Source organism: Carcharodon carcharias, chromosome 10 (genome assembly GCF_017639515.1).
Source record: "Carcharodon carcharias isolate sCarCar2 chromosome 10, sCarCar2.pri, whole genome shotgun sequence".
NCBI lineage: Eukaryota > Metazoa > Chordata > Chondrichthyes > Lamniformes > Lamnidae > Carcharodon > Carcharodon carcharias.
Genome location: NC_054476.1, coordinates 37890792 through 37917488, shown reverse-complemented (window position 1 = coordinate 37917488; position 26697 = coordinate 37890792). Strand labels below are relative to the sequence as shown.

The 26697-nt window shown below is 42.3% G+C and overlaps 1 protein-coding gene across 7 annotated transcripts in view; it reads right to left on the bottom strand.

Moving 5' to 3' along the window:
- Positions 1 to 596: 596 nt before the first annotated feature.
- lrrc56 (leucine rich repeat containing 56) overlaps positions 597 to 26697 on the bottom strand; it is a 165955-nt gene continuing 139854 nt past the window's right edge. For 6 of the 7 annotated variants that reach the window (XM_041198380.1, XM_041198386.1, XM_041198382.1 and 3 more), the window contains 7 exons: positions 23331 to 23513; positions 21564 to 21628; positions 18281 to 18420; positions 10912 to 11075; positions 9121 to 9448; positions 6156 to 6354; positions 597 to 4184 (listed from right to left, as the gene is read on the bottom strand). In XM_041198380.1, coding sequence (XP_041054314.1) covers positions 6165 to 6354; positions 9121 to 9448; positions 10912 to 11075; positions 18281 to 18420; positions 21564 to 21628; positions 23331 to 23513 — 1070 coding nt within the window. In that variant the 3' untranslated portion in view covers positions 597 to 4184; positions 6156 to 6164. The remainder of the gene's footprint in view (positions 4185 to 6155; positions 6355 to 9120; positions 9449 to 10911; positions 11076 to 18280; positions 18421 to 21563; positions 21629 to 23330; positions 23514 to 26697) is intronic. The other variant, XM_041198381.1, reaches the window with a different exon arrangement.

Here is a 26697-nt window from a genome sequence, read left to right as displayed (position 1 = left end):
GTCCAAGAAAGAGTTGAAATATAAGCTGGTTTAAGGTGTGTGTGTGGGGGGCGGAGAGATAGAGAGACAAAGAGGTGGAGGGGGGGGTGGTGTGGTTGTAGGGACAAACAAGCAGTGATAGAAGCAGATCATCAAAAGATGTCAACGACAATAGTACAATAGAACACATAGGTGTTAAAATTAAAGTTGGTGATATTATCTAAACGAATGTGCTAATTAAGAATGGATGGTAGGGCACTCAAGGTATAGCTCTAGTTGGGGGGTTTTTTTTATATAATGGAAATAGGTGGGAAAAGGAAAATCTTTATAATTTATTGGAAAAAAAAGGGAAGGGGGAAACAGAAAGGGGGTGGTTGGCCACCTGGGCAAAGTACTAGATGGTGGTTGGCACTGGTGGAACTGGACCTCAACGCCTTTAAGAATGGAATAGGAGAAAAATATGGGTGGTTAGGGCAGTGGAGGTGGGTGGTGGGAAAAGAGAAAACAATCAGATAAATAGTATCTCACTCTATAACAAAACACAAAACATTTAAATGCACTGCCAGGCAAAGTGGAATATTTCATATTTTTAATTTAAATGTGATGAAAACAATAATTTTTAGTCACCGACAATCCAACCATTTACAGTAAAAAATAAATACTGTGCTACTATACAATTCTACATCAAGTTCCCTTTCACCTTTTGTGACTTGATGTACCGGAGAACCAGGCACAAATTACATTATATACGCAGTGGTAATCAGTATGTATGTCTAGTTATTCACAGAAATAACACAACACATTGTTTCAGATACTTTGATGATTCAGATGGTGAAAGGATGAGCCCATTTGAACACTTGTGAAGTGGGTGCTTAACCAAATGTCTTTGACATATCAATATTCCCAAACTTATGTCCATATTTTGCTTGATATTGTCCCTGAAAATATCTCGGGCCCGGCACCTTTTACAAACTGGTCACAAAGCACTCACCACACAGCTTCATATCCCTCAGCACAGACTTCTGAGGACATTGTGAGGGCTAAATACAAAAGGCACTCAGCTCCAATGCCAACCTCTCCTCAACAGCTGGTACCTGCTGCTCATGTGAGTACAGTTAGCTGTGCTTAACTTGCTGGGACTCCTTGTTGAAACTGTTGACCTTATCAGAAGCACTGGAGTGAACCAGACAGGGCGCAAGGGCAGCAGGGTAAAGCATTACTTCTGTATTCTGGGGAGCAGGGGAAGCTGGCTGTTCTAAGTAATTAGTACATGCATGGACAAGCAGATGAGATGATTCAGTGTGCGAGAAAATTATATTACTGTACAGTGCAGTACAATATGCAGTCCTTTTCTCATTAGAAAGGAGTTAAATCAATTTTTTAAAAAACGGAGAAATGATTTAATCCAAACATGGGGAAAACATGACCATGTCATCCTCTGAAGGAAATATAGTGAGGGGAAACCATTGATACTTGTTTGATTTTGTGTAGCTTTCTTGCTGCTTGTGTGAGGGAAGTTCACTTCAACCCATTGAACACTTTGTAGAGAAAACCATGAATTACTTGTTTTAAAATTACGGTAATCTATTACAAAATTAACTTGTGAATAACTGGAGGGATGAATGTTAATATCTCTTATAAAATTCCAGACGAAATCATTAGCTGTTAGCAGATCCTGTATTGCTAAAGTCATAATGTATAGACAGCTAAAGATGTTTGTGATAAATATTAACACTGTCTTCAAAGGACAATTATTTTATTTTTGTTTTCGCCATTGTTTCCCATTTGGATGAACCCCCATTGATCAGAAGTACACTATAGAGAAGCCCACTTTATACTTGAATGTCATAGGCTGCTTATTAATCCACATTAACAATATTACAGCTCTTTCTGGGCATCAGAAATTAACATAATTTACACTACAAAGTAGAGCACAACCTTAATAGAGGCTGCAGTATGCATCCACCCACACTCTGATTCTGTGGGCACTTCATATGCCCATCATTTAGTGAAATAAAAGCAAATTATTGAGTGCACATATGTCTATGTATGTATGTATATTTTTATATTTGTGTCAATATATTTTCATACATGTGTGACTGTGAATATTTGTGTGTGTATTTAACCAAACATTTCTTGGTTGGAGGCACACGATAGGAAAATCTGTGTACATGTTTAATGTTTGTATGTGTGTGCAAATTGTGTAAGTGTATATGTGTGTAAGCACATTTACAGTATGTTTCTTGGGATGGGAATACAATAAGTTAATTTAACTTATACTATTCTGATGCAATGTGTGTAAGCACATTTACAGTATGTTTCTTGGGATGGGAATACAATAAGTTAATTTAACTTATACTATTCTGATGCAATTCCTTAAGAAAACCACACAAATCTTCCATAGAAAATGTCAATCATTTGTGTTACTGTCAGCTTTCAAGTCACTCCACTCTAGTTATTTCACAGTCTGATTTTTGCCATAACTAAGTAACACCTACAATTGCAGCATTTCAAAATGTTGTTTGCCATCAAATCTTCCTAGGAAATACAGTAAGGTTACACAGCAAGTCTGGTAATATGACTGTACATTTGTTGGTTTTTAAAGGCCTGTAAACAACATACTGCAACTTCTAATCATTTAAGCAGTAATTTATATTAACTCTGTGTGGGTGTACAACAAACATGCATTTGTGTGATTGGCTTATCCATCCTTTTCAACTCCAGGACCAGGGTTGAAGACAGGTATAGTAAGTGTTTTCTCACTTTCCCATGCTCGAGAGTCATAATTGAAAGGTTTTCAGACAGTTACAACGGAGCACAAAATGGGCCTCATTATCCAGAACTGCTACAAAATAAACAAAGGCAACATCACTTTGGATCAAAATCAATAGAGGTTATAGTAAGTTCTATAATAGAGCCCTCCATCTTTTAACATGTGAAACAGGTGCTTTAACAATGTGACAAAGAAACATGAAAACAAGTTGCATTTAGATAGCATCTTTAACAAAGTAAACTGTCCCAAGATGCTTAACATGACAAAAATTGACACTGAGCCACATAAGAGATATTAGATGCCCAAAAACTTGGCCAAAGAGGTAGGTTTTAAGGAGCATCTTAAAAGAGAAGTTGAGAGAAGCAGAGATACAGATCAGTTTAGAGAGGGAATTCCAGAGCTTGGGGCTTAGGCAGCTGATGGCATAGCTGATGAGATGATGGAAATCAGGGATGCACAAGAGGCCAGAATTGCATGAGTGTAGGTAGGGAGGAGTGAGGTCATGGGGGAATTTGAAAATGAGGATAAGAATTTAAAATCAAGGCATCTGGGGACTGGGAGCCGTTATAGGTCAGGAAGCACAGGGGTGATGGGTGGAGGGACAGCTGCAAATCATTTTAAACTCTGATGAATTAAGTTCGCTGCAGATCCAATTACTGTACAATATGGTTGTATGCTCTTATCTTGATCACAAATGATTCAAAAATATTTTTTGTAATAATTTTTAGCTGAGCAGAATGGAAAACTGGAACAAATAATTCAATCATGGATCCACATATGATTATAGAGCACATAATTTCCCAAATGATGGGGTGAGACATTTGATTTCCTGGAAGTATGATGACAGCATTTAACCCCACAAGCACTGATAGAATAGGTACATTTTCTCAATTGCTAATGTCTGTGAATTAGTCTGAAATATAGATAAATGTGATATAGCTCTGAAACAGTGGAACATCTGAAAACAATTCTGTTTGTGACACAGCGATGTTAAGCCTTCCTGATTTCTCGAATTATTTTCACATTAAAGGGCAGGGGGGGTGAACATGCAGAATAGGTTACAGGGGGTTGTAGATAGGGTGGGGAAATTTAAGGAATTCGTGGATAGATAACTAAGGGGTGAGCCAGACAGATTATCTGCAGAATCTCCTCAGGTCCCACATTTTTCTGCACTCCTATTCCATTATTTTCATCAACAGGAAAGGTACATCAGCTCAATCAACATCTGCAGAACGGGTAGGCAGTCTACTGTTTGGACTTGTATGTTTCTTTGGAAGAAAATGAAGGGAGAGTATGACAAGAGGCTCAGCACTTGAAACTGAAGACCATTCATTCCCTATGTAGACCTTGGTGTCTTGTTCCTTCAATTTCTATAATTTTTCAGATTTCCAGGTACACTGTATTCTGCAATTAACCATTCTTAACTGTGGTCCTGCATTTGGAACAAAATACTTGTGTGTCAAATAAGCGAATCAACATTTAACTCAGGACATTTCAGAAAGGGTTTCAATCGATTACAGACATCTTTCTACGCACGTTTAGATTTTGTAGGGATATCAGCGTTTTTAGTTTTGTACAATATAAACAGATTAAAGTAGTTTACTTTGTAATCATCACAGAATGGTACAAGACATGATTCTTTAGGAACCTTTGTCGGATGTCTTTTACAATTTAAGATACAACTTACTTGTTGCCAAATGCACCATAATATCAGAAATATACATCTATATAGCATCTTTATTGTAGATAACTATCCCTAGGGAATTCAGTGGTGAAAGCAGCATAAAAATGGACACTGAGCCTAGGAAAGAGATATTGGAGTTGACTTGAAGTTTGATCAAAGAATTGGAGTTTAATGAATGTCTTTTAAAGCAGGAGAAAGGAGAGGTGAGAAAGGAAATTCCAGAGTATGGGGGCAAGTTAGCTGAAGGCATCATTGCAATGATGTGCACACTACCATCTCTGCCCCAAGAGAGAAGCAGGAAATTGTGGAGGGCATTATAGGGCTGAAAAAATGAACAGATATAGGGAGGGGCTGGGGCCATGAAGGGTTTAAACATAAACATGAGAATTTTAAATTAATTAAATCAGCAAGGAAAGAGGTGCTGCATGATGGATGAGTGGGATTTTTGGATGAACTCAAGTAGGGTGGAGAATGGGAGGTTCGACCAGGACAGCAGTGAAATAGTTGAGTCTGGGGTTGACATGGACGAGGGTTCAGCAGCAGATTGTCCAAGGCACGGATTGAAGCAGACATTGTCACAGTGGTGGAAATAGGTGGTTGCTTTGATGGTGAGGACATAGGCTTGGAATTTGAGCTCAGGGTTGAGCAGGATGCCGAGGTTGCAAATAATCTGATTCAGCCTAAGACAGTGGCAGGGAGGCAGATGGTGAGAGTACAGAGCTTGTGCCAGGGTCTGAAGATGAGTGCTTTCATCATACCAATTTTTGGTTAGAAAAATTGCATGTCATCCAAAACTGGTAGTTGGACAAGCAATAAGACAGCACTGAGGCACATGATGGGGGAAGAGAGATGATGGAGAGGTAGAACTGTGTGACCACAGGACAGCATGAAGTTCAAGAACAGGAGTAGGACCATAAGACATAGGAGCAGAAATTAGGCCATTCGGCCCATCGAGTCTGCTCTGTCATTCAATCATGGCTGATAAGTTTCTCAACCCCATTCTCCCGCCTTCTCCCCGTAACCTATGATTCCCTTACCAATCAAGAATCTATCTATCTCGGTCTTAACTACACTCAATGACCTGGCCTCCACAGCCTTCTGTGGCAATGAATTCCATAGATTCACCACTCTCTGGCTAAAGAAGTTTCTCCTCATCTCTATTCTAAAAGCTCTTCCCTTTACTCAGAGGCTGTGCCCTCGGGTCCTAGTCTCTCCTACTAAAGGAAACATCTTCCCCACGTCCACTCTATCCAGGTCTTTCAGTACTCTTTAAGTTTCAATCAGATCCCCTCTCATCCTTCTAAACTCCATCGGGTATAGACCCAGAGTCCTCAAACGTTCCTCATATGTTAAGCCTTTCATTCCTGGACCTTGGGAATATAGGTTAAGTATTTTAAGGTGGGAGAATAATGTTGGTTTTGAAGGGCAGAAAGATAGTGCCTGAGGAGATGAAACTATTTACGAAGGCAGGTAGCAGGGGGCAGGGGGACCAGGAGGAGAGATTGGGCAGTCAGAAATTTAGTGGAAATAGAGTTAAGGAAATAAGAGGTGAGTCTCATGAAATTAGCAAGGATTTCAATTTTTATCTCAGAGCAACAAATATTCAAGGGTACAACATTTTGCATTGTGCATACAATGCAAGAGATTGATGTGTACCATTAAAAATCTCCTAAGCATTCTAGTGGTCCATAAAGTGCATAGAACAGTCTGTATTTATACCTATAGACATCAGCTTGTTGTCTTGTTTCCTCTGCTGGGCAGGAGCAATGGTCTGTTTGGCAATCGCTGTAGCGCAGCCTTAGCAGTTAGGGGTCGTACAGGGTTCAGGGAGCGTGGTCTCTCAGGTGTTTTTGTGGATGAACGGATTATTGGCTGATGACTGTCAATAACTTTTTGAGGTTTCCTGTCAACCTTTGACCTGTCAATAAAATAATATTCATTATATGTTGTTCATCTGAGAGAAGCAGGGGAATCTGATACATTGGTTCATCACGGTACTGATGAGAACATTCATCCTTTTTCTGCACTGGATGGCCAACCCCTTCTGTGCAGCATTGGCACTGACTATCACTGCCACCGCCTCCCAAGTCGGAGTGGTGAGATTGCTGAACATCCTGCGGCCAGAGCAAGGGTGGGGGCCATCATGGTGGGCCTCCAAAAAGCATTTCAGTGATGGGTCATTAAACTTTTCTTGGCTGTCAGGGTCATGTCTTCACTGGAACAGTCCTGTGCTGCAAGTATCGAGAACTGCGGCTGCGGTTTAGATATGGAACCCAAAGTGAGCAAATGGTGAGGTAACCAGTGAAATGGCATGTTTCCTGCGGTTGCATAATTAATGAGGCAGGAAGTGGATGATACAGTGTGAAAATACACCATTGCAGCCGGCAGGTAAAACGCCATTTTTCACGCCTTCTACCGCACTTAGTGTTATTCTGGGACAATCCCGCCCACTGAATCTTATGGCACAGAAGGAGATTATTTGGCCCCTTGAACCTCTGTTGACTTTCTGAAAGGGTTACCCAATTAATCCAACTCCTCTGCTCTTTCTCCACAGCCCTGTAAATTATTCTTTTTAAAGTTATAAATCCAATACCCAATCTGAGCGACTGAAAAATCTGGTGCTATATTTTCTTCTTAGATGAACAACGTCAAAATGCTTGTTTTAATCAAAATTTTTAGCCTGCAAACAATGAAAACACATGATTGCTGGTGACCTGATTTTGTCAAAGGGGATGGAAGAAGACAATCACAGTGCACATATCATATCACAGTGATTCTTTAACTCTTCTCTAACAAGAAATTAGCCCATTAAATTTTACAAATGCAAAGTTTGTTACTCTGCTTGTGGCGTGAATAATATTTAAATTCTAAATGCCCATTTTACTGGGCAACCCTGGGCATGTGGTGAAGGTCAATCCCTAACTGTACAAAGGAGACAACACAGTGATCATGATTTCACGGTCTAAATGATCACTTCATCTTTCACTTACAAAGTTTGCATGGTTAGACTGTGCCTCAAGCTGCAGTTTGTAATTGCACTTGCATTCATTCTCCATTATATCAATCTTGCTATCGTGACAACCAGCAATTTCAACTTGAAATTGGTGGATAACTATTACATGTGCCTAAATATAGAGATACAAAACTGTAGCGGGTTCTGTTGTTGAACTAGCAATCCAGAAAACATAGAATCATAGAGTAATTAATGGCACAAAAGGAGGATATTCAGCCCAGTGAGTCCAAACTGGTTCCCTGCAGAGCAATACAGTCAGTCACATGTCCCTGCTCGTTTGAATTTGAATACTGTTTTAAAAAAAAAATCTGGAAATAAAAAGCTAGCTTCAGTAAAAGGGACCATGAAACTATCGGATTGTCAAAGAAACCCAACTGGCTCATTAATGTAACTTAGGGGATGAGGTGTAAGAGAGAAAGGAGGAGGAAACAGCACAAAAACAGTGCGTGTAGCAAACATGTACTGAATTTGTCCAAATTTCCTCTGGCACTCAAATAATGCCTACTGTTTATAGGTGTAGGGTGAAGTGGACCAACCATACATGGGGGAGACAAAACAACTGTGACAACAAAAACAGCAGACCATGACCTAATCATCTTATCACCTACTCCTCACACATACACAATTATATTGTCAGGTAACAGTAATCAGTGGTTCTGTTACTAGATTGATAATCCAGTAACTGTAGCACCTCACTCACTGCAAGCTCAAGGGACATCACCACTCACTCTCTCTCACACACCCTCACATCTTCATCTGGCCTCAACACCTCTGGAGACTGCCTCCTCAATCCTCATCATCTTGAGGCCACTTGCACAGATCAACATGTGCCCCCACACAAATCCTGGGATACACCCCTTCCCCAGTACAACCCTCACCCTGTAGCCTCTTCCCTTGCCTGAGGCTACTTCTTCCCCTTTCCCAAGCAAGCCCAACCCCTGCAGCTGTTTCAAAGCCACCCCGCCTTACAGCTGGTCTGGTAGGTAGAGACCTGCCCGTGATCCCCCTAATGTGATGTGATGTTACCTGTGAAGCTTGGTGCTGATGACCACGAGTGCTGCCCGAAGCCAGCTAGGCAAACAAACCTCCAAGTCCCAAGCAAAGTGCAGCTCGCCAGATGCATGTGGCTTATGTACAGTTGTGAAACACATCAGTGTGGTGCCTGGATGATCCAGCATGGGGGGATGATTCCGTTGAGCAGGGCTTATAATAATATGCAGTTGTATTAAAATGACATTCTCGATGTGTGGCAGAGGGAAACACAGCCTGCTATTGACGGGTGGAGCAGACAATCGCAAACTGGTTTCACAACATTGTGAGACTGATGCTTGGCCTTCCTGTCATGTTGGCCGCTCATGCCTGCCATGATGCCCGACGCCAACGGGGACAGAAAATTCCGCCCTATGGTTTTTGGTATCAGCGATTCAAGAAGGCGCCTCAAAACCACCTTCTCAAGGGCAATTAGGGATGAGCAACAAAATGATGGCCTTGTCAGCGATGCTCAGATCCCATGAAAAGAATTTTTTAAAAATCAAAGTTGCCTTGCTGTAAACAAAACAAGTTATTCTAAACTTGTGTCAACCTTGCAAATAATACTCAATGGTATTGTGATTTAGCTAGATATTATTAATAATATAGATAGAAGGCACAGTATTGTGTGAGGATTCATACTTTACACTTCTTAATCCAACTGTGGCTGGTCCAGAAACTGGTCTTAAGCTCTCGACAGCAGAGTACACTGTCAGCCTGTCCTCAAGCCTATTTCTTGGTTGAACTCCGTGTGAAAATGCAGCTTCTCTGTTTTCATCAAGTACAGCATAGTTCTCATCACCTCTTTGCAACAGTTTGCTTTCCATCTGGACAGACCTTCTTAAGCATCTAACCCTAAAGTCAAGTACTTTGTGAGACTTTGTGGGTGCTTCTTGACGTGATGGAGGAACAGGAGACAACGTTCGATTAAAGTCCGCAACCAGCAAGCTTTCTGCATTGGAAGGGAAATCTGAAAGAAATACATTTACTGAGTAGGGAAACACAACTTTAGCCAGCTCTAGAGCTCTAGTCTTGAAGTACTGCATTCAGTGCTGGACACTGCACCTCCTGAAGGGTATATTGGCCTTGGACTTGCAGCGCCGTCACCAGAATAATATTGGGTCTTAGACAGTTGACAGTATGAGTACAGGCTGCTTATACTAGGCTTGTATTCCTTTTAGAAGATTAAGGGGTAATCTGATTGATCACTTCATAATTCTTACATTAAATTGTATCTGCCATGTGTCTGCCCATTTTACCAGTCTGTCTATGACTTCCTGCAGTCTGTTGCTCTCCTCCTCTGTTTACAGCAGCAGCAAGCAATATCTTCCTCAGGGCATTGCTGTTTCAAGAGAGTAATGGATGTCTGAGCTCTGGCTCTACACATGAAACTTGAAAATGTAGTAAACAGAGGAGGAGAGCAACAGACTGCAGGAAGTCATAGACAGACTGGTAAAATGGGCAGACACATGGCAGATACAATTTAATGCAAGAATTGTGAAATGATTCATTTTGGTCAGCAAAATGAGGAGCAACAAAATAAATTAAATGGTACAAATTTAAAGGGGGTGCAGGAACACAGGCGCCAGTATGTACATAAATCTTTGAAGGTGCAAGACAAGTTAAGAAGCCTGTTTAAAAAGCATATGGAATTCTTGATGTTATAAACTGAGTACAAAAACATGAAAGTTTTAATAAATCTTTATAATACACTAGTTAAGCCTCAGCTGGAGTACTGAATTCAATTCTGGGCACCTCACTTTAGCGGAGGATATCAATGTCTTGTAGAGGATGCTGGGAAGATTTACTAGAATAGCACAGGAATGGTAGATCAGTTAAAAGGAAATATTAGAGAAACTGGGTTTATTCTCCTAAGAGTGGAGAAGAATAGAAAAGATTTGATACAGGTGTTCAAAATCCTGATGGGTTTCAATGAAGTAATAAGGAGAAACTGTTTCCAGTGGCAGAACAGACAGCGTCAAGAGGGTACAGATTTAAGGTGGCTGGCTCAAGAACCTGAGGCAACATGAGGAAATAATGTTTATGCAGCAATTTATGATGGTCTGGAATCTGCTGTCTGAAGGGGTGCTGGAAACAGGCTCAATAGAAACTTTCAAAAAAAGAACTGGATAAATACTTGAATGGGAAACAATTACAGGACTTTGGGGAAAGAGCAGGAGAGTGGGACTAATTTGATAGCTTTTTCAAAGAGCTGGCACAGGCAGAAAGGAAGAAGGACCTTCTTTTGTGCTTTGTGAATCAATGATTCTACGGCTAGGTTTTGTTGTGATAATATAAACAGCCAACTGAAATCACACGTAAAGTTTAAGACCTTAGGCAGCAAGTCAAAATGTGGAGTAGTTTCCAAACAACGTTCATACCTGAACAAGCCAGAAACTGAATTGCATTTTTAAATCAAATGATCTAACTTACATGGGGATGAAGGGACTGATTCTGGTGAAACAGGGCCATTCCATTCATCGGAGCAGTTGTCCTCCTTCTCCTCATCACTAGAACTGTTACTCAGTACACCATTATCATTGTGATCAATCTTCAACACTTGTGTGTCTTGTTCCTTCAGAATAGCTTTGAGGCGCCTTGAGAAGAAGTTATGTAAGAGTCATTGCTCATCCCTTCAGTATTGATTTATTTTTACTAAGGCTGGAGACATAAAATTGTTTGGGATCTATTATTTCAGATAGTTCCTGCAGATGTGGGTATGCGCAAGAGATTCTTTTATTTTCCCTGGTCTCTGTATTTTCCTAAAGGCACACTCATGGACACAACAGCCATCTGCTAACTTGCATAAGTGCCTACTCTTGTGACCTTAGTGAGTGGCTGTGGACTATTCAACCATAGCAAGCATTACTACCCAGTCTGATCCTATTCTCATCCAATGTGTGTGCACACATACATGCACATAAACACACAAACACAAATATGCACATACAACAAAAAACATTTATATAGCACCTTTAATGAAGTAAAACATCCCAAAGCACCTCACGGAGTGTTATCAAACAAAATTTGACCCCGAGTGACATCAGGAAATATTAGGACAGACACGCTCAAGGGATAGATTTAAAGGAGTATTTTAGAGCAGAGAGAGGCGGAGAGGTTTAGGGAGGGAATTCCAGAGCTTAGGACCCAGGTAGCTGAAGGCACTGCCGCCAATGGTGCAGCAATTAAGATAGGGATGCGTATGAGGCCAGAATTGGAGGGATTTTGGAGGGTTGCGGGGCACAATGGAGTGATTTCAAAACAGGAATGAAAATTTAAAATCAAGATTAAAATTAACTGAAAGCCATTATAGTTCAGCGAGCACAGGGGTGATGGGTGAATGGGATTTGGTGCAAGTTGGGATATGGCACAAAATAGTTTTGGATGACCTCAAATATATGGAGGGTGGAAGATGAGAGGTTGGCTTGGTGTGTGTTGGGATAGTGAAGTTTAGAGGTAAGAACGATAGAGGTGAGCGTTTTAGCAGTAGATCAGCAGAGGGACGGGCTGAGTCGGGTGATGATACGGGCGTGCAAACAGGCGGTCTGAAGGTGTTGTATCTGAATGCATGCAGTATACGAAATAAGGTAAATGAGCTTGTGGTGCAGATTGAAATTGGCAGGTATGATGTGGTGGGCAACACAGAGACATGGCTGTAAGGGGATCAGGACTGGGAGCTAAATATCCAAGGATATACATCCTATTGAAAAGATAGGCAGGTTGGCGGAGGGGGTGGGGTTGCTTTGTTAGTAAGAAATGAAATTAAATCGATAGCAAGAAACGACGTAGGGTCAGATGATGTAGAATCTGTGTGGGTGGAGTTGAGGAACTGCAAAGGTAAAAAAAACCATAATGGGAGTTATGTACAGGCCTCCGAACAGTAGTCAGGATGTGGGGCACAAGATACACCAGGAGATAGAAAAGGCATGTAAGAAAGGCAAGGTTACAGTGATCATGGGGGATTTCAATATGCAGGTAGACTGGGAAAATCAGGTTAGTAGTGGATCCCAAGAAAAGGAATTTGTGGAATGTCCACGAGATGGCTTTTTGGAGAAGCTTGTGGTGGAGCCCACTAGGGAGCAGGCAATTCTACATTTAGTGATGTGTACTGAGGCAGATTTGATAAGGGAGCTTAAGGTGAAGGAGCCCTTAGGAGGAAGTGACCATAATATGATAGAATTTGCCCTGAAATTTGAGAGGAAAAAGCTGGAATCAGATGTAGCGGTATTACAGTTGAATAAAGGCAACTACAGAGGCAAGAGGGAGGAGCTGGCCAGAATTGACTGGGAGATGTACCTAGCAGGAAAGACAGTGGAACAGCAATGGCAGGAGTTTCTGGGAGTAATTTGGGAGACACAGCAAAAATTCATCCCTAGGAAGAAGAAGCATACTAAAGGGAGGACGAGGCAACCATGGCTGACAAGGGAAGTCAGGGACAACATAAAAACTAAAGAGAAAGCATACAATGCGGCGAAGAGCAGTGAGAAACCAGGGGATTGAGAAGCCAACAAAGACCAACAGAGGACAACTAAAAAAGAAATAAGGAGGGAGAAGATTAAATATGAGGGTAAACTAGCCAGTAATATAAAAGATTGCAAGAGTTTTTTTAGATATATAAAGGGTAAGAGAGAGAGGCAAAAGTGGACATTGGGCCACTGGAAAATGACGCTGGAGAAGTAGTAGTGGGGAACAAAGAAATGGCGGAGGAATTGAATAGGTACTTTGCATCAGTCTTCACAGTGGAAGACACGAGTAACATCCCCAAAGTTCAAGAGAGTCGGGGGGCAGAGGTGAGTATGGTGGCCATTACCAAGGAGAAGGTGCTAGGAAAACTGAAAGGTCTGAAGGTGGATAAATCACCTGGACCAAATGGAATACACCCCAGAGTTCTGAAGGAGATAGCTGATGAGATAGTGGAGGTGTTAGTGGTGATTTTTCAGGAATCACTCGAGTCAGGGAGGGTTCCAGAGGACTGGAAAATCGCTAATGTAACCCCCCTGTTTAAGAAGGGAGTGAGGCAAAAGACGGGAAATTACAGGCCGATTAGCCTGACCTTGGTCGTTGGTAAGATTTTAGAGTCCATTATTAAGGATGAGATTTCAGAATACTTGGAAGTGCATGGTAAAATAGGGCAAAGTCAGCATGGTTTCATCAAGGGGAGGTCATGTCTGACAAATCTGTTAGAATTCTTTGAGGAGGTAATGAGTAGGTTAGACAAAGGAGAGCCAATGGATGTTATCTGCTTGGACTTCCAGAAGGCCTTTGACAAGGTGCAGTACAGGAGGCTGCTCAGTAAGATAAGAGCCCATGGTGTTAGAGGCAAGGTACTAGCATGGATAGAAGATTGGCTGTCTGGGAGGAGGCAGAGAGTGGGGATAAGGGGGTCCTTCTCGGGATGGCGGCCGGTGACTAGTGGAGTTCCGCAGGGGTCAGTGTTGGGACACAACTTTTCACTTTATACATTAATGATCTAGATGGAGGAACTGAGGGCATCCTGGCTAAGTTTGCAGATGATACAAAGATAGGTGGAGGGACAGGTAGTATTGAGGAGGCGGGGAGGCTGCAGAAGGATTTGGACAGGTTAGGAGAATGGGCAAAAAGTGGCAGATGGAATACAACATGGGGAAGTGTGAGGTCATGCACTTTGGTAGGAAGAATAGAGGCATAGATTATTTTCTAAACGGGGAGAGAATTCAGAAATCTGGAGTGCAAAGGGACTTGGGAGTCTTAGTCCAGGATTCTCTTAAGGTTGAGTCAGTAGTTAGGAAGGCAAATGCAATGTTGGCATTTATTTCGAGAGGACTAGAATATAAAAGCAGGGATGTGCTGCTGATGCTTTATAAGGCTCTGGTCAGACCACATTTAGAATATTGTGAGCAATTTTGGGCCCCGTATCTCAGGAAGGATTTTCTGGCCCTGGAGAGGGTCCAGAGGAGGTTCACGAGAACGATCCCAGGAATGAAAGGCTTAACATATGAGGAACATTTGAGGACTCTGGGTCTATACTCGATGGAGTTTAGAAGGATGAGAGGGGATCTGATTGAAACTTACAGAATACTGAAAGGCCTGGACAGAGTGGACGTGGGGAAGATGTTTCCATTAGTTGGAGAGACTAGGACCCGAGGGCACAGCCTCAGAGTAAAGGGAAGACCTTTTAGAACAGAGATGAGGAGAAACTTATTTAGCCAGAGAGTGGTGAATCTATAGAATTCATTGCCACAGAAGGCTGTGGAGGCCAGGTCATTGAGTGTATTTAAGACCGAGATAGATAGGTTCTTGATTGGTAAGGGGAAAAAAGGTTACGGGGAGAAGGCAGGAGACTGGGGTTGAGAAACTTATCAACCACGATTGAATGGTGGAGCAGACTCGATGGGCCGAATGGCTTAATTTCTGCTCCTATGTGTTATGGTCTTAGCGATAGTGTGGATATGTGATTTGAAGCTCATCTTGGGGCCAGATACAACACCAAGATGCAAACAGTCTGGTTAAGCCTCAGATAGTTGTCAAGGAAAGGGATGGCATCGGTGGTTAGGGAACAGAGGACACACAGTCACAGACACACACATGCAAACACAATCTAATGCAATAGGCTGGGCAATGTCTGAAGTTATTGCAGTACCTGAATTGAATTATGCTCATTACATATTTAACATATAGTTGATTCCCAAATGTACTGTAAACCTCTAACCTTTCTTTTGCAAATTTCAAATTAACTTTTCTAGCAAAGGAAGTTCCCTCATGTTGCAAAGCCATCTTTCAGATTAGTCCCTGAATGAACCTGAAGGAATAGCAACTAGTTCCATTTTGGTGCAGGATGCTCCCACAGCTATTTGTTACAATCCTGTTAGGGACCGTTAAGGTTTAAAAAAGAAATCCGAACACCCAGCAATTACCCGAAAGAACTATGCCTCAAGATTTTACGATTTTAAACAAAAACAAACTTTATTATATATAAAGAGAAATTAAACAAAGCAAGAACCATTAACTTAACACTATAGCTTATAAAGGCTTATGCTGTGAACTCAGTTCTACTTTTTACTTCCCATAAGAGTTTCCTTATCTTACAAAATCTTGATGGTTTATGCACTTTTCCTGGGACCAACCCAAAGGTATGCCCCAGCCCCCGGAATTCACTTTAGTTCTTCCCAGTAGTCCAGCTATCCTCCAAGATAAGATTCTATAGGGGTCCTTCCATTAGCTTTTGGCTCAATGATCCTTCACCTTTACAGATCTTTTCACGACTGTGAGAAAGCAGATAGCCAACTGCTTTCCCACAGCTTTCCAAGCTAATTCTGCTGACTCTTGTCTGCGACAAGGTTCTGTGAGGAACACCATAAGTTTCTTCCACTAGCTGTAGGCAAATCTTCCAGCTGCTTTTTCCTCACAAAATCCAAACTGAGATTGAGCCCCACCTGCATTCCACATGGTGAATGATGAAGTTAGTATTTTCTCTGCTTGAAGGGCAGACCTAATTAACAATCATTTCCTGTTGCCTCTCTCAATCCAGATGCAGTCGACACAAAAGCAAAGCTACAACTGCCTTGGTCCCCGAAACTGAACTGCTTGCTTTTGTCAGCAAACACACTTAGATAACTTACACAAAAGAACCTTCCACCCCCATATCCCATTTCTTTGGCAATGTGGCATGTTTTGAGGCGTCCTCAAACAAATGTAAATTATTATTTTACCTTCAACACAACTCTTTGATTCTGCAACCCATATGAATAATTTATACTGCTAATGCAGTTTAACAACTCTTTCTTTAGACTCCCTTAATCCATGAAGAAACCTCATGTTTGCAAAGCTCATTTCAGCTTTCTTTCACCTGGAACTACATACATAATTTAAATCTTTTTTTTTAAGTAAGGACAGACCTGGTTCTATTATGCTAAGATAGAAAACACCATAAAGTCTACAGTTTTCACAATGTTAACCCTAACCTTGAAGATAAACATAAGTTTAAGTGTAATCAGCTCTAAGCTTGTTTGAATTGTATTTACATCACAGTTATTACCAGTTTCTCAATTACAATTTTCCTTTTATCTTACATTTAACACTTTAATTCCTAAAACTAAAAGTCATATTCTAAAACAAATAAACCATGAGAACCAGATTTTCACATATTAAATAGCAATTGGAAATTTCACTTGCTGGTATAGATACTTTATTTCAGGATGGCCTGATTTTACCAATAAACATCCATCAATATGAATAACTTACTTGAAATAAAGAGAGCAAGTTCTGGACACACAATGCAAGTTAGTAAAGGTTAGAGTGCAATTTAGTTAAGTTTAATGTTGAGACTTTCTACCTCTTGTAAACTTGAGGTCATTCAAAACTCGGCTGCTGTTTCCTAGCTTGAACCAAGTTCTGTTCCCCAACACCCTTGTACTTGCTGACCTACATTGGCTCCTGGTCAAGCAATGCCTTGATTTTAAAATTCTCATACCTGTTTACAAATCCCTCCATGTCCTTGCCCCTTCCTATCTTTGTAAGCTTCTCCAGCCCCACCACCCTCTGAGAAATCTGCATTCCTCTAATTCTGGCCTCTTGTACATATCCGATTTTAATTGTTCCACCATTGGTGGCCATGCCTTCAGCTGCCTCGACCCCAAGCTCTGGAATGCCATCCCTAAACTTCTTCACCTCTCTACTTCTCTCTTCTCCTTAAAGACACTATTTTGAACCGACCTCTTTGACTAAAATTTTGGTCATCTGACCTAATGGGCTGTAATTTACAAACTCACCAGCATTGGATTTGAGGGATACCCCAATGATGCGCTGGGGAATCCCTTTCAGAAGTTCCCAGGTAAGGGTTTGCATGGCAATTGTTCAGAAGTGCACACTTCCTCTGGACAATGAAATGCGAAAATGTGATTTAATCGACAAATTTTAGATGGTTCCGCCAGGGCTACACCAATAGTTACCCAGAAAAATTAGAAATAAAACCTCTTCTAACTTCTGGGTAACTATTGTAAACACCCAGACCAACCCCCACGGGACTCCCCCCACCTCCCCACAGGACTACACCCACACCCGTGACCCCCCACCTCACAGGATTCAACCCACATCCTTGACATCCCTCCCCAAGGGACTCCTCCCACACCCCCACAAGGCTCCCCCCCCAGCCCCCCGCCACCCGTGGGCCTGATCACCCCTGCAGGCCCGACCTGACCTCCCCTTGACCTCCAGTCCCCCTCACTCTCCCATCTCCACAACCTCCAAACCCATTCTACCCTCCTCCCCACCATCCTCAAATCCCCCTTACACCCCCCGAATCCTATCCACTTAGCTCAGACACTTACCTTCTCCCTGGTCTGTCAATTTTACTGGCCTATTTAAACTTGACTGCTTTATGGCAGCTAGTGCTTTAAAAAAGGTGGCATGGCTTCCTTGAATCCGCCAGAGAGCTGCACTTCACTGGGGCTTGCAAGTCAGGTGAGGTCTCTCGATGCAGGCCCAAAGCAGCGCCAGTGATCGGAAGAGTCAGCGTAATTTTCGAAGGCAGGTAAGTGGTGTATTTACTTCTCCTAATTCCTGTTGACCATCTCTTTCCGACGCTAGTCAGAAGTTACGACTCAATAGCTCTTTATGTGGCTTGGGTCATACTTTGTTTTAAAATGCTCCTGTGAAGTGCTTTTGGGATTTTTTATTAAAGATGCTAGATAAATATAATTTGCTGTTGTCTTTTCAGCACAGTTAATCAAACTCGATATTCCCAGCGTTTTCTTTTCCTCTGTTAATTATTTTCTGAGCTTGAGAATTCTAAGTTGCATTTATTTGCACAACAGAGAGTACCTACCTGTTGTGCTCGTCTCTCCAGGCCCTAAGCTCCGAGAAAATATCATCTCGGGTTCTGCTGTCAATTTCCAGTGAATCATAGGTGTGTTCTGGCAAGTGAGAATACTGACTGAACCAATTCCCTGCTTCATCACTTGATGCCTAAGAAAGATGAACAATAATTAATGGGTACATCTACAGCAATCATATTGTTCCAACATTCATCTGCAGTTTGTACCTTTAACTTTGTACAGTATGTATAAAGCAGGGCTTTCCAAACAGTTTTCCATTACAACCCCATTTTCACACTTGAAAATTAATGCAATCCCAGGTGCCAATAGAAACAAAATAGCAATAAATCAGGATCAGTGTATAATTATTAATGTTCGCATATTATATTGTATTATATGAATATGAAAATCTGTAATGAAAATCCAGGGTTTTGATGATTGGGCTGCTGCCGGTCGCAAAATTTGCGCCGCTTCCATTGCCACAGCTCCAAGAAGCCACTCAAGGAAATCTCTAAAGTATTTATGTAAACCATAGTTACGTCATATCTCGCCTGATCAGAGCTGCCTCAGCCAATATGGGGAGTTCCTTATGAGGGGATGGGAAATTAATATGATTTTATTCCTTGTGACCCCATTCGTTGTTTCTGTGTTTTGGAACCGCAGGTATAAAGCTTCAAGTTCCCCTCCAACATGGCAGTCAAAATTGCACACAATATTATCCCACAAATGGCAAAGTGAAAATGACCAGATAACCTGTTTTTAGTGTGTTGGTTGAGGGATAAATATTGGCCAGGACAGCAGGGAGAATTTCCCTGAATTTCTGAATCAGTGCCTCAGAGGTGAGAGCTCTACCCACTGAGTCACAGCTAATCAAACTCTTTTCTAAGTACTTAAGTCTTCAGAATGACACCACATCATTTGGAAAAGAGTTGACCCATTCGATTTTTACAGATTTGCGTGTCACCCTTTTTTCCTGTTGTGGCTATTAATTTTTAATAGAGGATGATGGATCCTTCATGACAATGCTTACATAATCTGAGGTGGTTGGGCTGGGGTTGGCGGTGCATGGAATACGCTTTTTTCAATATAAGAACAAGATCTTATACAAGTAATATAATGCATTCCTCTGCTGTTACAGGGAGTGATATGTAATCTGAAACAAAAACAAAAATAGCTGGAAAAACTCAGCAGGTCTGACAGCACCTGTGGAGAGGAATACAGTGAACGTTTCGAGTCTGCATGATTCTTCATCAGAACTAAGGAAGTATAGAAATGAGGTGAAATATAAGCTGGTTGAGGAGGGTGGGACAGGTAGAGCTGGATAGAGGGCCAGTGACAGGTGGAGGCAAAGAAGAGATTGCCAAAGATGTCATAGACAAAAGGACAAAGCGGTGTTGACAGCAGGCACAGTGGTGCTATTAGCTAAGGAATGTGCTAATGGTGACATTAAGAGTAGAAAGCAGGACGAGCAAGTGGCAGATAGCCCTAGTGGGAGTGGGGTGGGGGGAAGGAATTGAAATAGGCTAAAAGGTGGAAATAAAACAATAGATGGAAATAAAATTAAAAATAATGGAAATAGGTGGGAAAAGAAAAATATTTTTAAAAAATTTATAAATTATTGGAAAAAGGGGGATCAGAAAGGGGGTGAGGATGGAGGAGAGAGTTCATGATCTAAAGTTGTTGAACTCAATGATCTGGCCATTTAAGGCTACGAAGTCTTCTTGCTGTTAATATGAACATTGGAGGTCAATTGGAGGCAATTTTTTAAAGAACGTTGTGAGGTCATTTAGAGCAATTGTTTCAAGCACATTCTGAAATCAATTCTGAATATTTTCTGTGCCTGCTGTTGCGAGGATGTTCAATTTCTAATTTTTCTTATCTTGGCTGGATTTTTAAAAAATAAACTGAAACCCTCTAAAGGCAGTAGAGGCTACCCAGATGGCTACTTTACACAACTTGCATTCCGCCAAGTGGGATGGAAAGAAAAGACATTCAACCCCCTGGGAAGCGTGAAAGACCCCATCTCCTGTTGGCTTGACACTATTCAGAAACTTTGCAAATGTTTCTGAGATGAGACATCAAAATGCAATTACCTGTTCTAAGAGCAATGACTGCAGCAAACATGGGCAAACAGAATTTCTCTCGAATATACAGCCAGCAGGATACTTTAAGGGACTGTTTTACCAAGCAGGAGAGAGATCAAGAGAATGCTATACTGAAACAGGCTGTCGTATCTGTTTGTACTCTCTCTCTCTCTCTCTCTGAAGTATTGTGCCCGGATTTGCAAAGTAACCATCCTGAGAAGAAAAATCTACTGCAAATTGAGATCTTTTTGGAATAAAACATGGAAATCTGCTCCATACAACCAGGAAGACAATGGAACAAACATGGGATCACCGCATCAAGACCAGCCAAAGAACAGCTAATCCTATACTCCTTTGTTTCACGAACTGTGAAAAAAAAATCCTTAAGTCTATCCTCTTATTCTGCCTCCTGTACTGGTGTGTGTGTATGTGGTGCCAGTCTAGTGTGTAAGACGTATGAATGGTGGTTGCAATTTACATAGTTTTTTTAAATTCGGGAAATAATTTCAATAAACTCGTCTTGTTCTTTGTTTAACCTAAGAAAACATGTCTGATTAATTCTTTACAATCTGAAAGTGTAAATAGCTCAACTGTTGCAGCACTGGCAAAGCACATCCTCTTTAAATTCACAAAAACCTTGTTATGGTCAGACCTGGAGTGGGAGAATAGGGGAGTAATTTCACCCCTCCTCACGTGGTTGTAACACTGGACAAGTTTTGCTGAAGCCTACAGAGACTGTGATTATTTGTATTTTTAAAAACATATATTTTTACTCTACAGAGACAGTAGTGACCTGCATGGACCTTTGCACGTGTACACACACACACACCACACACACACACACACACACACACACACACACACACACACACAGCTGTGAAGATATCAAGTAATGGAATGACACTTCCAAAGCACTGATGATGGAAAAAGTGAAGAGAATTGATTTGAGGGACAGACAGAAGGTTTTGAGAGTACAACAATGAAAGGCAAAGGGGAACTTCACAAAAGGAGAAGTGTAAGTGATTGGATGTGTCCAGGCTGTTGTGGAATCCTGAACTTGCTTCAAATAGGCCAACTTGGGCAGCAGGTGTAGTGCTTGCTGGAGGATTTTTCTGTACAGCAGACATAATTCATGCATCAGAAATACATAGCACAACCACATGATAGACTTATTCCAAATACTGTCAATAAAACCACAGAAAAGCCTTACGCCTTGCTTCTTCTTCCGAGCTCGAAGAGCTGTGACAGGATTTCCACAAAAAATGCTGCCAGCACCTGGAAAGAAAATTAAGTAAACATTAAGGTGGTGAGTCTGTTAATTCACGATGTATATTTATTACGAAATGACTAATTTGGCAGGATTTGTCTCAATGTTTAAATAATCCCAAGCTCTTCCCTCTGATGTCACTCAATCATCTCCTTTTCCAGAAAATTCCCAGATCCCTCCTGAATTTGCTAGCCATCTCCCTCGATAACTTGATCTAAACATTTCCCTCACCACCTCTAGAAACCTGTTATTTCTAAACTATCTGCTCACTTATCCTTTGCGGTGCTCATGTCCCTGGTGACTATGCCAGGATGGCTCCTGCTGGTGCTAAAATTACATGAGTTTGTTGGGTCAGTGGGAGCACACCTCATTTGTATAGGACCGGTGGGAGTCTGTGACTCGAGGGGTGCCTCTCTGGGTATAACCAATTCTCGTTAAGTCAGGGATTTCCCCTCTCCAGCTCTCCCTCAGCCCATTCTGTAAAGAGCCTGATCGAAATTGATCTGTGACTCCCTGGTGTTGTTGGCTTTGTTAGCTGACAGCCTTGCTGTAGTGGTCTATTGTTTTCTCAATATCCCTTGCAGTTGGCAGTGACGAGGCAGATTGACTATATTTTCATATATATTTTGATCAACAAAAATAAATTTAAAAATCTTCAGTAATGATTTTAGCGTTCAGAGATCAGAAGAATTTACCATTAACTTGCTGACAGTCACCCTTTATAAGTTGCTCTGAAACACCCACTTTTTTAACAAATCTTCCTGTGTACCACATATTGATATGATTTGCCTCAGTTATTTCTAGCCTTGAGTTAATTTTCTTTTAATCAAAAAAGCCAAGCTAATTCAGAATACTCTGCACTTTGAGATCAAATTATTTACAATTATTATGGTACATTCCATTTTTTTCCAAGGACATTAGTTCTTTCACGACAGTAGATATTCAGAAGATATGGCAGATGATGTTTCTGGATACTCAAGGTACATTTGTATTATTGTACTTCATAACATCAAATGCAATAACAGTGAATACACGTTTTCAAGACATTAAGGGGAACAGACAGGGTAGAGAGGGAGAAACTGTTTCCGCTGGTTGGGGAGTCTAGGACTAGGGGATACAGTGTAAAAATTAGAGCCAGATCTTTCAGGAGTGAAACTAGGAAATATTTCTATGCACAAAGAATGGTAGCAGTTTGGAACTTGCTTCTGCAAATGGCAATTGACGCTAGATGAACTGTAAACTTTAAATCTTGAGATTGATAGATTTTTGTTATCCATAGGCATAAATGGATATGAGGAAAAGCTGGATATATGAAGTTAGGTCGCAGATCAGTCATGATCTCATTGAATGGAGGAACAGGCCCAAGGGGATAAATGGCCCACTCCTGTTCCTATATTCCCACTTAATTGAAAAGAGCAGAAATACTGAAAGGTGCAAAGGATATCAGAATCATTGAAACATTCTACACGTAAGGGGGCCATTCAATCCACTCTGCCTGCAAAAGAGTTACTCAATTATTCCCACTCCCCTGCTCTTTCCCCTAGCATTGTAAATTAAATTTTTCAAATATTATCCAATTTTCTTTTGGAAGTCACTATTGAATCTGCTTTTGCCATACTTTTTAGCAGCGCTTGCCAGAACACAACTCACCATGTTAAAGAAATTGATAGCACTACTTCAAAAGGGATTAATTATAGAAAGTTTCACTACCATGTGTTAGGTCGCTCGCGCCATCATGAAGCCTGGCATCAGGAATTCCTGTCCTTAAGACGCCAACAGTAGATCCTGCGCAGAGTCTCCCAGCGCTGTGTGGCCTCTGAGAAGTTGATGCCTTTCGAGATGCGCAATTCTGGTGCTTCCGGGAAGCTGGCTTCCCGTTGGTTGTACTATCAGCTGTATGTTGAAAAAGAGTTTGCTTTTACAGAAGGCTATCAACACATATCTACAAAAGGCTCATTTTGTGAGATAGTAAGGATTTGCATACATTTTTACACCGACTATTCAAATCAAATGTATTGAATATGATACTTAACACCCAAAGGGTCTGTCTAATGTAGGCTTGTCCAACCCACGGCCCACATCGGACCCCTTGAAGCCCATCCACGTGGCCTCCGGAGCCAATTTTCAAAATGCCGGTCAAACAGGTAAGTTGGAGTGGAAGATTCTGCAAGGAACTGCTCCTCCAATCATAGGCTGCTTCTCTCCCGTGTCTGCTGCTGAGAGGCTCACTACTGAGCCTCTCAGCAGCAAACGCGAAGAGAAAAATCCTGTGATTGGAGGAGCAACGAACACCAGCAGCAGTTGGGGAGATAAAGGTTTTCTTTCAGGAACTGTGGGATGAGAAAGCGAGAAAGAGACAGTGTGCTGGGAGCGGGTGGGGTGGCGATGAGTGTACTGTGGGGTGGTTGGGAAGTTTCACGAGAATGTCAGGGCCCCAGTGAGGCCTCAGGAAGGAGAGGCTTACTTCGAGGCCCGGGACTTAGAGGCTGTGGAACCCAAGGTCAGGAAAGAGGCTGGCTGGCGTGTGTGAGACCTTGAGTGTGTGTGTGTGTGCATGCGTGGTGAGAGAGGGAGAGAGAGAGATGGAGTTGAATGTGTATGTATGAGAGTGAGACTGAGCATGTATGTGTGGGGCAATGACAGACTGAGTCATTTTATTTTATTCATTCATGGGGTTTGGGCTTCACTGGCTAGGCAGCATTTATTGCCCATCCCTAGTTGCCCTTGAGAAGGTGGTTTTGAGCTGCCTTCTTGAACTGCTGTTGTGAATGTGGTGTAGGCACACCCACAATGCTGTTAGGGATGGAGTTCCAGGATTTTGACCCAGCGACAGTGAAGGAACGTGATATGTTTCCAAGTCAGGATGGTGAGTGGCTTGGAGAGGAACTTACATATGGTGATGTTCTCATGTGTCTGCTTCCCTTGTCCTTCTTAAATGGTAGAGGTCATGGATTTGGAAGGTGCTGTCTCAGGAGCCTTGGTGAGTTCCTGCAGTGCATCTTGTAGATGGTACACACTGCTGCCACTGTGCGTCAGTGGTGGAGAGAGTGAATGTTTGTGGACAGGGTGCCAATCAAGCGGGCTGCTTTGTCCTATATGGTGTCAAGCTTCTTGAGTGTTGTTGGAGCTGCACTCATCCAGGCAAGTGGAGAGTATTCCATCACATCCCTGACTTGTGTCTTGTAAATGGTGGACAGGCTTTAGGAGTCAGGAGGTGAGTTACTAACCGCAGGTTCCTAGCCTCTGACCTGCTCTTGTGGCCACAGTATTTATATGGCTAGTCCATGTTCAGTTTCTGGTAAATGGTGTGTGTGGGAGTGAGAGGCTGAGTGTAAGTGTGCGGGAGTGGGAGAGTAAGTGCGTATGTGTGTCTGTTTAGGAGTGAGAGATTGACTGTATGTGTGTGTGTGTGTGTGTGTGTGTGTGTGTGTGTGTGGGATTAAGTGTGTGTGTGCGTGTAGGGGAGAGAGACAGCAAGAGAGAGTGTGTGTGTGTGGGATCGAGAGTGTGTGTATATGTGCGAATGTGGGATTGCGAAAGTGTGTATGTGGGATTGAGGCTGCGTGAGTGTGTGGGATTGAGGCTGTGTGAGTGTGTGGGATTAAGACTGCGTGTATGTGTGGGACTGAGACTGCATGTGTGTGTGGGATTGAGACTGTGTGTGTGGGATTGAGACTGTGTATATTTGTGTGTGTGTTTGTGTATGAATGTGGGATTGAGACTCTGCGTGTGTGTGTATGTGGGATTGAGACTGTGTGTGTGTATGTGGGATTGAGACTGTGTGTGTGGGATTGAGACTGTGTATATTTGTGTGTGTGTTTGTGTATGAATGTGGGATTGAGACTCTGCGTGTGTGTGTATGTGGGATTGAGACTGTGTGTGTGTTTGTGGGATTGAGACTGTGTGTGTGTGAATGTGGGATTGAGACTGTGTGTGTGTGAATGTGGGATTGAGACTGTGTGTGTGCGTGTGTGTGTGTGGGATTGAGACTGCATGTGTGTGTGAATGTGGGATTGAGACTGTGTGTGTGAATGCGGGATTGAGGCTATGCGTGTGTGTGTGGGATTGAGACTGGGTGTGTGCATTGAGACTGTGCGTGTGGGATTGAGACTGCATGTGTATGTGATTGAGACTGTGTGTGTTTGTGGGATTGAGACTGTGCGTGTGTGTGTGATTGAGACCGTGTGTGTGTTTATGTGATTGAGACTGTGTGTGTGTTTGTGTGATTGAGACTGTGTGTGTGTGTGATTGAGAGTTGTGTGTGTGTGCGAATGTGGGATTGAGACTGTGAATGTGTGTGTGTGTGAATGTGGGATTGAGGCTGTGTGTGAATGTGGGATTGAGGCTGTGTGAGAATGTGGGATTGAGGCTGTGCGTGTGTGGGATTGAGACTGGGTGTGTGTGTGTGGGATTGAGACTGCGTGCGTGTGGGATTGAGACTGCGTGTGTGTGTGATTGAGACTGTGTGAATGAATGTGGGATTGAGACTTTGCATGTGAGTGAATGTGGGATTGAGAAAGTGTGTGAGAATGTGGGACTGTGTGTGTGTAAATACAGGATTAAGGCTGTGCGTGTTTGTGTAGGATTGGGACTGCGTATGTGTGCGTGTGGGACTGAAACTGGGTGTGTGGATTGTGACTGTGTGTGTGGGATTGAGACTGTGCGTGTGGGATTGAGACTGTGTGCATGGGATTGAGACTGCGTGCATGGGTTTGAGACTATGTGCATGGGCGTGGGACTGAGACAGAGTTTGCGTGCGCATGGGACTGAGAATGTGAGTGTGGGATTGAGACTGTGCTTTTGTGTGCATGTGCGTGTGTGTGATTGAGACTGCATGTGTGTGATTCAGAGAGCATGGGTAGGGTTTTCAGTTTGATGTGTGGGGGTGGGCCCCGCACGTCCGCGCGTAAAATGACACACATGACGTTCGGTGAGCGTTCTGATGTCACCACGCGCTATCGCAATATTTCGCTGGGCGGGCGCACGATGAAGTCCAAGTGCGCCCTGCCATCAATTAATGGGCCAGTAATCTTCAATCGACTGTGACTTTTAGGCGCCCATGCGATCTTCGGTTCAG